The following is a 15406-nucleotide window of genomic DNA, read 5'->3' on the forward strand; positions in this document are numbered from 1 at the left end:
TGACTAACCAGTCCTACAAAGCTATATCAAGATTCAGTGTTGCTGTGTCAAGATGAAGTGCTTTTCGTGTTTGTGAGGATCTAGAAAGTTGGCTAGCGCCTTGCCGGCTCTAACGCATGCGGCGCAGATCCCGTCTATTCCTTCAAAAGTCTAAATGTGTAGTAGCATCACTAGTTACGATATACGATATGTGTAAGAACCTGACTCTACTGTCAGCAGTAGTACCTCGGCTCTTGGTTCTCGTGTTCTGTCATCTCATGAATGAATTGACTGTACGAGATTGGCTGGCGGTAGCCAAATTGATTCAGATCGTGGGGTCATAAATGAAGCATTCTCTCGGCTCTTGCTTGCACTCTGGTCATGTGTTGCTAAAGTAGCTATTGAATGCCTAGGGCTGTTTTGGCTTCTGACTACCGGCATTATCAAGGACAAATAAGGTAAGTTTCTAGCATTTCGGCATGGCTCTTGATCTTCCGAGTGTTGCTATTGTTCGCCAAGGTATATTGACCTTGATGGTCTGTTCACAGAATCTCTCGTCCAAAAATCAAGATGTAAGATTTCTAACGCACGCCAGCCGATAACCAACATTGGTATTGATACGTGATAGATTGGATGCTGAGATATCTCCTGGTCAATAATATCACAAGTATACACCCTTTGTCGCGTCCTCGCGGCTCGATTTCGAGTTTCGCTGGTGGTTGAGGGTACGACCCTGTTCTCGCGCTGTGTGGATCTGGTGGAGCACTATAACGTCGAAATAACAGTAGTCTCATGCAGCCACCTCAACATATTGTCTAGACTGCCGACATACCATTGTCATCGAAACTCGAAATGGAACTTCAAGCGAAAGCCGTTATCTTGATTCAAACCAACCTTAAGAACTGCGGTTAGTTTTTATTCCGGATCCGATAGCACGCGAGCAGGTCGTGTATTGCTTAGCGCGTCGAGAGCATATGTCAAGAAAGTGCGACACGAGATTTGTGCAGTGACAGGGCTGTTCAATACTTGATATATATACACAGACTCATGCGAGTAGTCTTGTAAGGATCATTGCGATCTCTTATTCTTTTCCGTGAACGTCGTCAACATCATGTCTGGACTGCTTCCTTCATAGCAGGGTGTAAATGTCCAGACTCCTACTGCTTGTCATCCCTGGCTCCGAGGCCCTCCTTTCCACCCTTGACCTCTTTAACTTCCTGGAACCCGGTACTTCTATCGCTGGCCTTCTGAGGGTCGGGCTGCTTTGCTGGGTGGTCGTCGCCAGACTTGTTCGGGGCAGAGCCTTTAGTTGAGGCAGATGATTTTGTGTCGTGAGCCGGAGACTGAGTACGACCCTTCTGCTGTCCGCCAGGAGGGATGTTTGGTGGTGGGGGTGTGTCCTTCTGTAGGCGAGAGGTGGTGCTCAAAGGACGCGTGGAGACAATGCGGGTTGTTCGCAGCAAGGAGGTGCGTAGAGACATCATGGTGGCTGTATTCTTGTGGTATGGTTCAGAGAATTGTTGAAAAGACTGCAAGTTATTGGAAGTGAGGTCGACTTAAGAGTAGACTCGAGCAATCAAATCGAGCCTCTCATGATATCATCATGATGGAGATCAATCCGGCGGAAGAATGGTTAGTATCAAAGATCATATCAGATCTCGGCCAAGCTTCTTCATGACGAGTTCGAGTAAAGGTCACTATGTGTGAAAACAGTCCTACACGTATCGGATGTTACAGCGCTGGCTTCAGCTCAAGCAATGAAGTTTCCATGATGCACGCCGCTCGATGCTACTTCAAATGATGTAGACAAGGGACATTTTGTAAATGGCAAAAGCCAGGATGAAAACGGGAGATGTAGTTGGGAACTCGAGCACGCAAACCATGGAAATGCCATTAACCATGTGAACGACCGGAGCGTGATTGCTGCCCGTCGCGTTCGGACAACAAGACTGGTATTGGTCGAGCAGCGGAAACAGCCGCGATGGGTTCCAAAATCTTGGCATCGCCGAGCCGACTGCGAAGTTGAGAGTTGAACATTTACTGGCTGGGTATTGACATTTGACATCACATACAGTCGCCATGGCTTCCTCAAGGACCTGCTTGTCGCAATTGACACGAACAATTCTATTACGACCAAACCTCTACGTCCCTTCAATCTCGATACAACAGCGTGGTGCAGCACAGAGTGCCAACGCTCAAAAGTACAAGCGCAAGGAATTGCCCACATCGCAGCGCAAGAAGAAGAGCAGGACTACTTTCATCAACCATGACTTGAAAGACGCAATTCAGTTCCCTCTGGTCGATGCCATGAGGTACGAGTCCCAACACTACATCCAGCTCCTCCTTCGAATCAGACTGTGAGAGAGGCGCAAGCTGACAGCATCATCCAGATACCTTCGCGCAACAGAAGTTGGTCGCGCACCAACATCTTCCAAGTACGAACTTCACCTCCGCCTCAAATCCCTCAAGAACGGTCCTGTAGTCCGCAACCGTATCCGCCTCCCACATCCCGTAAAGACCGACCTCCGCATCGCTGTCATTTGTGATCCCAACTCATCGGCCGCCGCTGCCGCAAAAAAAGCTGGTGCAACCTTGGTCGGAGAGGAAGCCATTTTCGACGCTGTAAAGGAGGGCCGCATTGAGTTCGACCGCTGTCTCTGCCACCAGGACTCGCTTGCAAAGATGAACAAGGCAGCTTTGGGAAGAATTCTTGGTCCTAGAGGCTTGATGCCCAGCGCAAAGACCGGAACAGTCGTCAAGGATGTTGCAGCAAGTGTGCAGGACATGGTTGGTGCAAGCGAGTACAGAGAACGTCTGGGTGTCATCAGAATGGCTATTGGACAGTTGGGTATGACGCCCGAGGAGTTGTCGAGCAATATCAGAAGCTTCATCGAGAACGTCAAGAAGGACATGGCCGGTATGAGCGACAGAATCGCAAAGGATATTCATGAGGTGGTAAGTGAAGATACTTTCGGACTTCTTTCCTAGCGGAAGGAATTGTACATCGCAAGAATGGTGGCTAACAAATCACAGGTCCTCTCATCAACCAACGGACCTGGTCTCAGTCTGAACGGCGACCTCAGAGGTCCTGACTCGATACCCACAAAGGACCTCGCAACTGCCATGTAACAAAAGCAAGCAGGTAAAGCATTGTACATATACCCGACTTCTCATGCGCCCCTTCTCGTTCTGTACCATTTTGTATCACTATTCAAATATTCATGACCCCGTAAAAAATGCCATCCCAAAGAGATTGAGCTTTGTTTCGAAAAACAATTGCCCCCTGGTCACATGTGAAGCTCACATGCTAGCTGTGTTTACTACCGTGCCTGCGAACCCGCCGAGAGCCTCTCTTCTTCCTCACATACTGCAGCACACTACCCTCTCACTTCAGTCTTGTTGACCAGGTCGTCACCCATCTCCACTCAGGTGGGCGATTAGGATAGAGTGTGCATTTCTGCACTTCTTCTTCACCTCACAGTTGCACCTTCTACCAATCAATCAAGCCGACCAGAATCGCAGGTTCTGCAAGCTCCGCTAACCACCTTTTGCTGTTCACTGCTAGCGGCCTGAGATTCATCACAACGCACGACTGGAAGGCATCGCCGCATCCCCACTGCTGTTTGAACCACGTTTCTCCCAGAGCCAATTTCGCTCTAAGCAATTTCACTTTCACATCCATCGCGTCAACAAGAAAGACCTACCAATACCAAGCCTTTCACTCGCGCCTCGGGTTGTTGTCTCGTCAGCCATAATGTCCAAACCTCAAAGGGTAAGTTCTTCACTTGGTCAGATCCATCCTCGGTCGAGAATAACACGAGTACAGCAGCCACTCACACCAGAAATATTCTACAGTTGGCCCCAGTCAAGGCGGAGCCTTTTCATTTAAAACGTGATGAGTCAAAAGCGTGATCGTCAAGATGCGCTTGACTCCGAGTCCGAAGCATCCAACTCCTCACTGAAACGCGTAAAGACTGCTAAACGCAATCAAGACGATGTTCCAGGCTCTGCTACGCTCTCTATAGCTGCTCCAACAAACAACAATTGGCCCACCGTTCGCTACGATGATGGTCTGATGACAAAGAACCAGAAAAGGTTTCTCCTATCCATAACGCGGAGCATGAAAACGACAAAAGCTGGTCGTCTGTTTCTTAAAGATCAAGAACCATTGTCTGTCTTGCTGAATGATCCTGAGTATCAGAAGGTGGTCAAACGCCATGTTGATCTCGACATCATTGAGAAGGGTATCTCGAACGGCGACTATCTCGCAGTGGACTATGTCGTGGACGAATTTGAGCTTATGATCACAAACGCATTTTCCTACTATGGCGTTGGACACGAAAACTTCGAACTAGTCATGCTATTCCGACAGAGATTCTTCGAGAGGATGAAATCATGTCCTAAGCCACTCTCAGACGAGTCAGAAGATGCCGAAAGCGACCCTGTTTCCTGTCGATGGGACAACCGCCGCACATTTGTTGTTTGTGGTGTTCCGCGGCAAACTCTCGAAAAATATGAAGCCGAGGATCGAGCAAAGGGGTTAGTCAAACCTCAAAGTCACGGTCGCCGCATTCGTAGAGGCAGACACAAGAAGAACAAGGCTGTGCTGCAAGGTACCTCCACCTCTTCAGAAGGTCTTGACGAGAACGACAACAGAAAGCAACCCGATAATGTGCAAAACAATACTGATAAGTTCGATGAGGCTGAAGCCGCAAGATTGGAAAACATAATGGAAACCGCCAAAACACTGCTCGCTGTGGAGCGAAGCAAGAGAAAGCAGCCGGGCGACGAAGGATCAAATGAAGTTGTTGTCGAAGCAGACGGTCTCGACGAAGAAAGCCAAATGCTTGAAAAGGAAATCGCAGAGCGTCAGGCGAAGGTTGCTAACATCAAGGAAAAGAAGAAGCTGCTGGCAGAGATCAAAAACCTGGACGACGAAGATGCACGCCTCAACTCCAAGATCATCGAGATGGAAAAGCAGTGTGTACTGCTGAATTCGAAGGTGGAAGAATGCTGCAAAGAACTTGACACACTCGACGATCAGCGCGAGAAACTCAAACTCGTCAGGGAACGTCACAAGAGAGAAGAAGCCAGGATTCATCAAGAGCAACAAAGACTTCAGCAAGAAGTAAAGAGAATCGAGAAACAGAAGGAACGATACCTCCAAGAAAGCGAAAAGACGAAATCGGACATCGCCGTGCACAACGGAAGAGGTATAAGGCTTACGCAAGAACACGAGAAGCTCAAAAAAGATCACCTGCAGGTCTTCGAGGATCGCGAGGAACTCAAGAAGAGACGCGGACAGCTTGAAACGCAGCGAAAGGTTGCAAAGAAGAAAATCGATGAGCTGAACAAGACCACCAAATGATGTGGCATCCAAGGTGATCACAACACAAGCAAAACTCAGCGAAGGACGTCGATGAAGAAGTCAAGAGAAGGATCAGAAAACACAGAATAAGCAAGAAGAAGGCAAGCATACACCGGAAGAGTCAAGTGTAATCCAGGGAAAGAGGGGTGAAAGAATACAAAGAGCAGAAAGAATTATGATGTAGAGAAAAATGCTCTTTCTTCATACGTTTCTTGCTTCTCCTTTTCAGCTCTCTAAAGCACTGCTACAATAGTATATGAATAGGTGTTACTGTTCGACTATGCGATAGCAAGTAGCATCCAAACAAGAAACACATGTTGTATCTCAGGTCTCGCGCAATCCAGGCGCTGGAAATCGTTGATTGTGGGCTAGATATAGGGTGCCCCTCCGATCAAGATAGGGAACTCCCCTCATGGAGCTTGGAGGTCCTGTAGACTGGTGTGCAAAGTTGGCCATTCGTGAGGCGGTTTGCATCTTCTCTCATTCCTTCACTAGTTCGGTTTATTTGTCACTCCGCGGAGCTCGATCGATACTCGTGTCATGCTGCTCAAACTCCCTTCAGAGCTCCAACACCCTCTTCCGTCTCTCCTAGCTCCCTGTATATGACCAAGAAGTCGAGTAATTGTTTCCCTCCTACACCAGCCGCTTGTGCCTGTTTGAGAGCCGTCCTCAGATCCAGTAACAGTGTGTTCCTCACGCGCATAAGTCGAGATTGTTGCGCTACCACAAAAGGATGATCGAGAACTTTTTGCGTAAGATGTGTAAGCAAGAGATATGCTTGCGCATGTCTCCTCAACCGAGAAAGCGTAGTCGAAGTAGTCGTATCCCCATCTTCGTCTTCGTCATCCTCGTCATCCGAGTCTAGATCGTTTGCAGAAGGGTTGTTTGCAGATAGCGAGTTGTTTGGTTCGACCATCAAACGAGCTTCCAGATCTTCTAGTCTTTCTTCAATCTCGAGTAGGCGTCTGCCCACCATGACATCCTTTTTGATTTTCTTTTTCTCTTCTAGCAGGTTTCCGACTTCTTGGGTTCGTGAGGCGACGAGATCGCGTACGCTGCTTACTTCTCTGCCGAAACCTAGGACGCCGACTCTAACTTCTTCGATCTTTTCCTCTCCGCCTTTTAATCTCAGTCCTAGAGACAGAAATTCCTCATAGTTTGCGTTTACGAGATCGAGGAGTTCTGTAGAGATGGATTGAGAGCGTTGGCGTAGGTCGCTGCGTAAGTCTTCGAGGGTTTGATGTCTGTTGTGGAGAGTAGAGAGGTAGGCTTCTGGTGTAAAGTTTGGGGTGAGGAAATCGGAGCGAGGGAGAGCTTGTGGGAAGGGTAAGGGTGTTTTATCGTCGTCGTCTGAGTCGGAGTAGGTGTCATATCGCTGTCGTCTGGTTTCTAAGGGATTGGCTCTCGGAGATGGCGGGGAGGTGAGGGGGGAAGGTGTTGCTGTTGTTGCTGTCGAGGAGGGGAGCTGTAGTGGACGTGGTCAGCAAGTTGATTTTGGTGTATGCATGGTGGAGAGATGTACGTAGAAGCCGCTCATGATTACGGTATTGGACTGAAGATGCGACAGCAAGGTGCAATGCGATTGTCGCAAATGACGAGCTGGTGGTTAATGAAAGGTGTAAGTATACAGATGGATAAGATTAGATTGACTTCACTATCTCCGCGACATGGATTACCAATAGCCGAGGCCTTGTGACGACATGTCGACCTATCCAAAACTAAACACGGAAGAGGTAAGGAAGTCTTTTGCTATTCTTCTTTCGTCTTGATAGAATCCAAGTCGAGACTGCCCAGCAATAAGATGCCTACACCTGCTCTCCCTCAACCTGCACACCCTGAGCTCGATTCAATGCTGACGAGGAAGTTTGGCAGGGAAGTTGCCAATTACTTCTCTGGTAATCGACTGCTTCTGTTCCTGCTCGTTACAAGGAAAGAGTGCTGATAGAATTTACTCAGGCTCACCGTTGAACCGATTTGGCTTCCTCCGCAGCGACAATGTCTTCCTGTCTGGAGCTCTCAAGCACCCTTCGACCAAGTTCCTCCCTTGCAACAATCTGCAGCCATTGACAAAGGACAAGGCCAACCTCGCCTACATTCAATACAAAGATGTCCAGTCCATCATCGGCGAAGATCCCTATTCCATCCCCGAGGACAAGATGATCGAGACGTTCAACTCCAAGACCTACATTCCTCAGATGATCTTCCTCGGTCTGGACGAGTCTGTCAAGGACAACTCTTTCAGCTACGAAGCAAAGAATGCCGTTCACAAGGGTGCTCCATACTTTGCCATCGATGTCACTCCCAAGGATCCTCTGACACAGCAATGTAACGACCTAATCAAGGCCTGCGAAGACAAAGGCCTTACCTTCCAACAAGGCCGCGCAATGGACCTGGTAGCAGGCGACGCAGCAATCTACGCCGAAGCCCGCCAACTGCTCGACTGGAACATGCGTAACCCTTTCTGTGCTCAATGCGGCCACCCTACCTTGTCCGTCAATGGAGGTTTCAAGCGTACCTGCCCACCAACAGACTCCGCCTCGCTCTCCGCAACCGCAATCTCCACCTCCAACACCCCCGCCTCTAGTATCGACCGCCCCGCCTGCGCAACCAGAAAAGGCGTTTCCAACCTCAGTTTCCCACGCACAGACCCCACCATCATCGTCGCCGTCGTCAACCACGCAGGCGACAAACTCCTCCTCGGCCGCAGCAAGCGTTTCCCAAAATACTGGTACTCCACCCTTGCCGGATTTTGCGAACCCGCAGAGTCAATTGAAGAAGCCACTCGCCGCGAAGTCTGGGAAGAAGCTGGAATCCATCTGGGACGCGTGATTATCCACTCTACACAACCCTGGCCTTATCCTGCAAACCTCATGATTGGCGCCATTGGACAGAGTGTTCCTGAGGGCGAGACTATTGACCTTGGAAATGACCCAGAGTTGGAGGATGCCAAGTGGTTCACTTTTGATGAGGTGAGGAAGGCATTGAAAGTGGGGACTAGTGGGTTGGATGAAGGTCCACAGGCAGAGTATAAAGAAGGTGATTTGAGATTGCCGCCGGGCACTGCTATTGCGAATCAGCTTATTAGTGCGGTGGTTGAGAAGGGTTTCTTGGCTGCTGAGGCAAAGATGTAAGAGTCGGAATTGGATGCTTTAGTCTTGGTTCGGACATTTCGATAGAGAAGCGATATCTTGGGCGTCTGAAGATATAAGGTATATACATATTGAACTTTTGTCTTTATGTCTCCTCGAAGAATGATTACTGATCATTGCAATGACCAAGACGGAGTCGAATAGCGATCTCCCAGACTCCGAGTACACACCATCATATCCGACAATCGTGTGACCTACTGCACGAGACAACAACGATAGAAGCACGCTCATGGTGAGACGAAAGGATATCGTAGCTTTATCTCTATCATACCCTCGTCTCATTCTCCAATTCTTCATGCCAGAGCCAAAATCCACTCTATAGCAATCCCTGCTTCTGCAAATCGTAGTACACCTTTTCAGGCATGACATTGCCTTCTCCATCCTCCATCTGCACAACCTGATCGCTAGCCGTAGATTCTTGTTTCTTATCCATCTGTAGCTTTTTCCACAACTCTGTTGCTTCTTCAATCCCTGTGACATCTCTGAACATGCTGGAGTTGGTGATGCCAAGTCTCTTCAAACCGTACAGATGGCGGGCTTCACCAAAATGCTTGTCGAATGCTCTTCTACCCATGTACACGTAGTTGCCACAGATTTCGCAGGGGAATTCGACACCCAGACCGTGCAGTTTGTACAGCCAGAAGGGGATGGGCTTGTCGTCCCAGCCCAGAGGCAGTTTTAAGGGGTTGTAGACCTTGCCTTCTTCGTCTTGGTCATCGGCATCGTTGGCGGCTGGGTCGGCGGTTTGTTCGAGGGTCTCGGCGTATAGCGCGGCAAGTTCTTGCTGACGTTCCTTGTCTGTCATGCCTGCCTTGCGTTCGACGTTGGCGCGTGTGTCGGAGCGTTCGGTCTGCATCGCGGCGGCAAGTTTGCGGATACGGTGTTCGCGCTCGGCCACCGCCTTCTCTTTTAGGCGGTGCACCGAAGTTGCTGCATTATAACTGCCATCTGTGGATGTTGCTCCGTCTGCAGAGCGTTGTTTTCTTGCTTCTGCATTTTTGATGTGTTTCTTTCCTGTCAGGTGGGCCTTGTAGACGTTGTCGTTCTTGAACTCCTTTTCGCAATCCGGGCACCATATGCCTTCGCCTGTGCCTTCTGTTGCGGGTCCGTCTGTTGTTGATTTTGTGTTCAGCTGCCAGCCTGCCACCTCGTCCTTCTCCCACGCTTTTTGAAACTCCTCGTCGAAGCTGATGAACAGTCTATCCAGATCCTCCAAAGGCTTGATTCGTCGCATGAAGCTTTCAAGGTAGGTGGCCAGATTGCCTAGGTATTGGAAATACTGATCCTTCAGCTTGTCTGGCCTAGGCATGCCCTCAAATTCGTCGAATGTGTCCAAATATTGTAAATATGTGATGCGCCTCTTCGAACCAGGCAGGTTGATATAGTCTTCATGCAGAGCGTTCATGTCAAAGTAGCGACCAAAAGCTTCTTCTCCAGTGAACATAGTATCAATCTCCGAGGGGAAAGGAGCATCTTCGCCGACAGCTCTGCGCTTGTATGCGCGCTCCAGGTTCTCGACAGGCTCATTGGGGTAGCGCTTGTGGAAGTCTTTGATGTTATTCAGTTGCTTGTAGAACTCGTCGAATGTGTCGCCAGTAGAGATTGATTGGACTTCGCGTAGACGGCTGCCGTCATTGTCTTTGTACAGGTTGACTGCGCGAGTTGATTGCGACTTTATGCGATCGAGAAAGGCAGCGATCTGATGGTCTCTTGATAGGCGGTCTCGAATCTGTGATGTCGTCAGCGCTTGGTCTTTGATTGATACTATCCAGGGATTTTGTTCTTCTTCTCCGAGTTTTATGCTGGTGGTCAATAGAAGAACTTGAAGGACAAAAGCACAGCGAAAGGGAATTGTTGGATCGCAGAGGATGGAAGCTTACATGTTTCGGTTCTTCGAGTGAGCGCTCGGCTATAGCCTGCTCAAGACGCTCAAGGTCTTCTCTTGTATTGCGCAAGTCTTCTAACAGCATTGCGGTGGATATGTGTGAATGGGAATGAAAGAAAGATGATGGCTGGTATAGTTTGAATGCGCGCGGCGAGCGATGGAGGAGGTCTGTGCATGCTTGGTCGTTCTTGCCCTTCGAGCTTTATTCCTCTTTACATTTGAACGTCACTGCCACTTTTTACCATTACGACTTGTACTTTCCGGATCCTCTCTCCCACCGCGCCTGCCATTTGAACCATCCCCGTAAACCGATCAGACACATCATCCACCATGGCGGAAGGAGGAATCGACCGCAAGATGGAGGAGCGCATGGAGTTTTCGACATCCAAGGAAGTCCGTGTCGCGCCTACTTTTGAGGCCATGCACTTGAAGGAGAACCTGCTCCGTGGAATTTACGCATATGGTTACGAGTCTCCCTCTGCCGTCCAGTCGCGCGCCATCGTTCAGATCTGCAAAGGTCGCGACACTATCGCCCAAGCCCAGTCCGGTACTGGTAAAACTGCCACCTTCTCTATCTCTATTCTCCAGGTCATCGATACCGCCGTACGCGAGACTCAAGGTATGTTGAATACTCTTGCGCTTTTCTCGCGATCTTCTCTGACGTTTCAGCCCTCGTCCTGTCTCCCACTCGCGAATTGGCAACCCAGATCCAGTCCGTCGTTATGGCCCTCGGCGATTACATGAACGTTCAGTGTCATGCCTGTATCGGTGGTACCAACGTTGGCGAAGATATCCGCAAGCTCGACCACGGTCAACATGTCGTCTCTGGTACTCCTGGACGTGTCGCTGACATGATCCGTCGCCGCAACCTTCGCACACGCAATATCAAGATGCTCGTTCTGGATGAAGCCGACGAGCTGCTCAACCGTGGTTTCCGTGAGCAAATCTACGACGTCTACCGCTACCTCCCTCCTGCCACCCAGGTCGTTGTCGTATCAGCCACTCTCCCCTACGATGTGCTCGACATGACCACCAAGTTCATGACCGACCCCGTCCGTATCCTTGTCAAGCGTGATGAATTGACTCTCGAAGGTCTCAAGCAATACTTCATCGCTGTCGAGAAGGAGGAATGGAAGTTCGATACCCTTTGCGATCTCTACGACACCCTTACCATCACACAAGCCGTCATCTTCTGCAACACCCGCCGCAAGGTCGACTGGCTTACCGACAAGATGCGTGAGGCTAACTTCACTGTCTCCTCTATGCACGGCGAGATGCCTCAAAAGGAGCGTGACAGCATTATGCAAGACTTCAGACAGGGCAACTCGAGAGTCCTCATCTCTACCGATGTCTGGGCTCGTGGTATTGACGTTCAGCAAGTCTCGCTTGTCATCAACTACGACTTGCCTAGCAACCGTGAAAACTACATCCACAGAATCGGCCGTAGCGGAAGATTTGGTCGCAAGGGTGTTGCCATCAATTTTGTCACCAGTGAGGATGTGAGAATCCTTCGTGACATCGAGCTTTACTACTCTACTCAGATTGATGAGATGCCCATGAACGGTAAGTTGGCAGAACTTGAGCTGGTGGGTGATGTATCACTAACGTGTTGTAGTCGCCGATCTTCTTACCTGAGCAACCATTTGGTGCATCACGTCGTTTTTCATACGTTTTTCTGGGCTTCCCAAGTCGATTGAAGTTGAAAAGGTGCCATACAGAGCATAAAGTCGGAGGAAATGGGCCATGTAGCCAACAAGGTCAGTGTTGTTTCTAGTTTCATCCTACATCGAGTCAAGGCTGACAAGACGTGCATCTAGCCAATACCAAATCTGTCACCACTCACGAGTTTGAAGATCATGGTGACCTGAATATTCTCGAGCTTATCGAGCCTACTAACATTCTGGGTCTGCTGGCGTTCTCAACCGTACCCGCTATCACCCGCCACCTCTGCTAGCTGGACTTACAAACAGAGATATGTGCTTCACCCAGGGAGAGCCCTCAAATCGCCTAGTGAGCGGAGATGCATAGAAGACACGCAAGGGCTGGCCACCCAGAAAGAAGCATTCATGAAGCCACCTGGCCACTTCGGTTGGGATAGGAAATGCACGAGGCTCGATGCTGGAAAGGACCTACATAGACGCAGACTTGAAGCAGTAGGTAGAAATCTCTCCTCACGAGCTCAGCTCACTAAGACCTTGACCAATAAGAGCCACTAAGTCGGAACAATTCACTTCACAGCATTCATCCCTTCGAAGGCCTGAAAATTAACTGAACACTCAGCGAGTTACGTTGACGATGGTAGTTTCTGTTTTCACCACAAACGACGCGTCACTTTGCTCGCTTCCCACTGCGATATCTTCCCTCCATCAACAACACTCTGACCAGATCATCAACGTCACTCGCTCCAATACAACCCATCTCTCGAACACCTGAACAGGGGCCGACTGCCTTGCCTGCGCTTTGAGCTGCACATCATCTCGTCGGTCCAGCAAAACTACCTGAACTCTCCGCAGAGTCACTTCTATCTTGTTCAAGCGCGCGTCTTATACATGCGCACACATCCTCGCAAATGTAAGTCAAGCCACCAACTGTAATCATACCCGCCTCTGCTTTCTGCGCACGGTATCTCGGTGTTTGCTTTCGGTTGCCATCGCTGACAGCTCCAACAGATGGATGACCCAACGTCTTCCCCCGACACAATCCCCATGGCCGGCTCAGCTTTCAGAAGACTTACACTAGCAACTCTGCCCACCGAGATGCTGGGCAGGATCTTCTGGCTCGTTGATAGTGCAGATCTGATCAACCTGCGCTTGGTCTGCAAACTCATCTGTGCCACTGCAAACAAGCCATTCGCCGTACGAAACTTCGAGACTAGGCGCCATAACGTCACTGAAGACAGCTTCAAAGTCCTCCTCGCGATCAGTGCCCATGAAACCTTCGGCGCTTACTTGAAGAACATTGTTCTCTGTCCTGCCCGCACTCTTCGTGCTGTCCTCGAATCTGATGTTGGCGAGAACGACGGCATCGTGGTAGATAACTCCTTTATCAGATCTGGTAGGTTCAGCGAGCTGATGCAACAAGCCTTGTCCAACATCAAGCAGCATTCTGACTCGATTGCCATCGGTGTGCACGAGGACTATTATCTGGAACGATATTGTCGCCATGACTGCCCGATGATTCCAAAACGAAAACTGTTCTATGGTGAGAAAGACTTCTATGAGACTGCCAAATTCGGAACTGTCCTCGAAATGCCCGAAGCACTCGAGCTTCTCTTTGCAGAGATGCGCGCGGCTTCAATCAGCATTAACGGTCTTGGAGTCGACTTGGCCCGTCACTCTTGCTATGACGCGGAAGGCGAGACACAAAAGGCGATCGGGAAGCTTCTCAAATCACGGGACTTGTCCATGGACCTTCGAATCCGATGGTACAACACCGGTACACTGGAGTATAAGCACTTGCAAAACTGTCTACGCTTCTCGGCGTCAAACTCGCTCTGGTGCCGCTCATACCCTCGTGCCGACCTTCTCTTTCTGGATGACATCCTCCAACACCTTACAAGTAAGTCTCTCTCGGAGCTCTGCCTCCAAGAGATTGACGTCAGTCGTCTTGTGTCCCTTGACATGTATTTGGCACAATCTCTCCGGACCGTCACGCTTGCACACATAGTTTTTGACCCAATGTTCTTTGCGGAGGATCTTTACAGCAACATGTTTGAGCGTTTATCAAAAATGCCAAATTTGAATTACTGCAAAGTTCACCACCTTCACTACAATCTAGAACAAGACAACGACTGGAACAATCCTGTTATGCGAACCAAATCTGGAACATATCGGTCTCAATGGCAAAGGTTGCTTCTTATCTTTCCTAACGGTAAGTTCGAGTTTGAGATTCAAGGTGCCGATATCTCCGAGGAACTGAAGGATCTGGCGGCCTACACAGCTGCCGCAGAGAGGAAGAAGGTTGAAGAGATCGAAACGACCCGTGAGGTCACTGACTACAGGGTTGTATGCGCCGGTGTACCATTACCTAAAACCAAGGGATTCGAGTTGTTTTACAGAAGAAGGGATAACTAGATCGAGGAATAAGAAGACATTCAGGGGAAAGGGCAAGGCACATAGAGGAACACAGAAAGTAGCTGAAAGAAGAGAAGTTGCTTTGCACCCATAAATGGTAGGCTCAAAAACTGCACACGTAGAATGAACCGCGGACGACCAACACTGAGCACTTGCTGGTGATGGCTGCCGCAGTACATAGTGCGTGCTTGAGAACTTCGAGAGCTGTTTGTGTAAAGTTCCCTTTTTGACACCTGCCTTGGCGGTTGTGTTTATCCATAACTATCAACAAACGGTGAGGATCAGCGTCTTGAGACTCTCACTTCCACCCTCGCCCTCGTCTTCACTCAACCAGACTCGCTGTCTGCGAGCACTCACAACACAACGATCAGCGCGTCAACAACTCCTTACATTCACAAAACACCATCTCAACAGACACAGCGCAGTCGCACTCGTTGCGGGCCACGCGCACTGCACACGCCTTGCATACCTTATTGCATCAGTCGGATCACTCATCTGGACCCATCACACAACACAACAAGAACATCAAGCATGGTAAGCCAGTCTAAAATTCTGCCCTGAGATCCAGCGCTTACACAAATCAGGCGACTTCAATCCGCAACCAGTCTCTAGAACTGGTTGATCTACCAACCGAAGTCCTCGTCGAGATCTTCAATCATCTTCCCGAAAAAGACATATCGACTGTCCGTCTCGTCTGCAAGAAACTCTGTGATGCCGCTACTCCACGATTCGCCAAGGTTAACTTCACTGAGAGGACCCATGTTGTTTCTCCTTACAGTATCGATAAACTAGTGAGCATCGCAGAACATCCCATATACGGACAGTGCGTGAAGGTCGTTTCCATCGCTAGCGCCAGACGCATCAAGACGACCGAAGACCCTGATTGGTTATGGGCTTTCACCACCAACGAAAAGAACCGTGGCTTGTATTTCAATGCTTACGTGAAGACGGG

The 15406-nt window shown here is 49.5% G+C and overlaps 8 protein-coding genes across 8 annotated transcripts; 5 read left to right on the plus strand and 3 right to left on the minus strand.

Annotated features, from left to right (window-relative positions):
- Window positions 1-1136: 1136 nt before the first annotated feature.
- M437DRAFT_88037 (uncharacterized protein) lies at window positions 1137-1463 on the minus strand (the record flags this gene model as incomplete). Its single annotated transcript, XM_041028754.1, has 1 exon — window positions 1137-1463. One exon carries the CDS (start codon window positions 1461-1463, stop codon window positions 1137-1139), a length of 327 nt encoding a protein of 108 aa, XP_040876114.1.
- Window positions 1464-2058: 595 nt separating this feature from the next.
- Window positions 2059-3108, plus strand: M437DRAFT_78543 (ribosomal protein L1; the record flags this gene model as incomplete). The annotated part of the gene is made up of 3 exons (XM_041027006.1): window positions 2059-2291; window positions 2370-2934; window positions 3013-3108. 3 exons carry the CDS (start codon window positions 2059-2061, stop codon window positions 3106-3108), a joined length of 894 nt encoding a protein of 297 aa, XP_040876115.1.
- Window positions 3109-5894: 2786 nt separating this feature from the next.
- M437DRAFT_57717 (uncharacterized protein) lies at window positions 5895-6704 on the minus strand (the record flags this gene model as incomplete). The annotated part of the gene is made up of 1 exon (XM_041023265.1): window positions 5895-6704. A coding segment is annotated over one exon (810 nt), but the record flags the coding sequence as incomplete, so codon positions are not given.
- A 444-nt stretch (window positions 6705-7148) lies between these two features.
- M437DRAFT_57866 (uncharacterized protein) lies at window positions 7149-8478 on the plus strand (the record flags this gene model as incomplete). The annotated part of the gene is made up of 2 exons (XM_041023291.1): window positions 7149-7242; window positions 7304-8478. The coding sequence occupies 2 exons, from the start codon at window positions 7149-7151 to the stop codon at window positions 8476-8478; spliced, it is 1269 nt and encodes a 422-aa protein (XP_040876117.1).
- Window positions 8479-8812: 334 nt separating this feature from the next.
- Window positions 8813-10466, minus strand: M437DRAFT_57767 (uncharacterized protein; the record flags this gene model as incomplete). Its single annotated transcript, XM_041023275.1, has 2 exons — window positions 8813-10225; window positions 10377-10466. 2 exons carry the CDS (start codon window positions 10464-10466, stop codon window positions 8813-8815), a joined length of 1503 nt encoding a protein of 500 aa, XP_040876118.1.
- A 245-nt stretch (window positions 10467-10711) lies between these two features.
- M437DRAFT_78547 (ATP-dependent RNA helicase fal1) lies at window positions 10712-12016 on the plus strand (the record flags this gene model as incomplete). Its single annotated transcript, XM_041027007.1, has 3 exons — window positions 10712-11000; window positions 11051-11944; window positions 11997-12016. 3 exons carry the CDS (start codon window positions 10712-10714, stop codon window positions 12014-12016), a joined length of 1203 nt encoding a protein of 400 aa, XP_040876119.1.
- Window positions 12017-13086: 1070 nt separating this feature from the next.
- On the plus strand, window positions 13087-13764 carry M437DRAFT_58081 (uncharacterized protein; the record flags this gene model as incomplete). The annotated part of the gene is made up of 1 exon (XM_041023333.1): window positions 13087-13764. A coding segment is annotated over one exon (678 nt), but the record flags the coding sequence as incomplete, so codon positions are not given.
- Window positions 13765-15068: 1304 nt separating this feature from the next.
- Window positions 15069-15287, plus strand: M437DRAFT_27715 (uncharacterized protein; the record flags this gene model as incomplete). The annotated part of the gene is made up of 1 exon (XM_041019123.1): window positions 15069-15287. A coding segment is annotated over one exon (219 nt), but the record flags the coding sequence as incomplete, so codon positions are not given.
- Window positions 15288-15406: the final 119 nt, after the last annotated feature.

This window comes from Aureobasidium melanogenum (assembly GCF_000721775.1).
Source record: "Aureobasidium melanogenum CBS 110374 unplaced genomic scaffold scaffold_27, whole genome shotgun sequence".
Lineage (NCBI taxonomy): Eukaryota > Fungi > Ascomycota > Dothideomycetes > Dothideales > Saccotheciaceae > Aureobasidium > Aureobasidium melanogenum.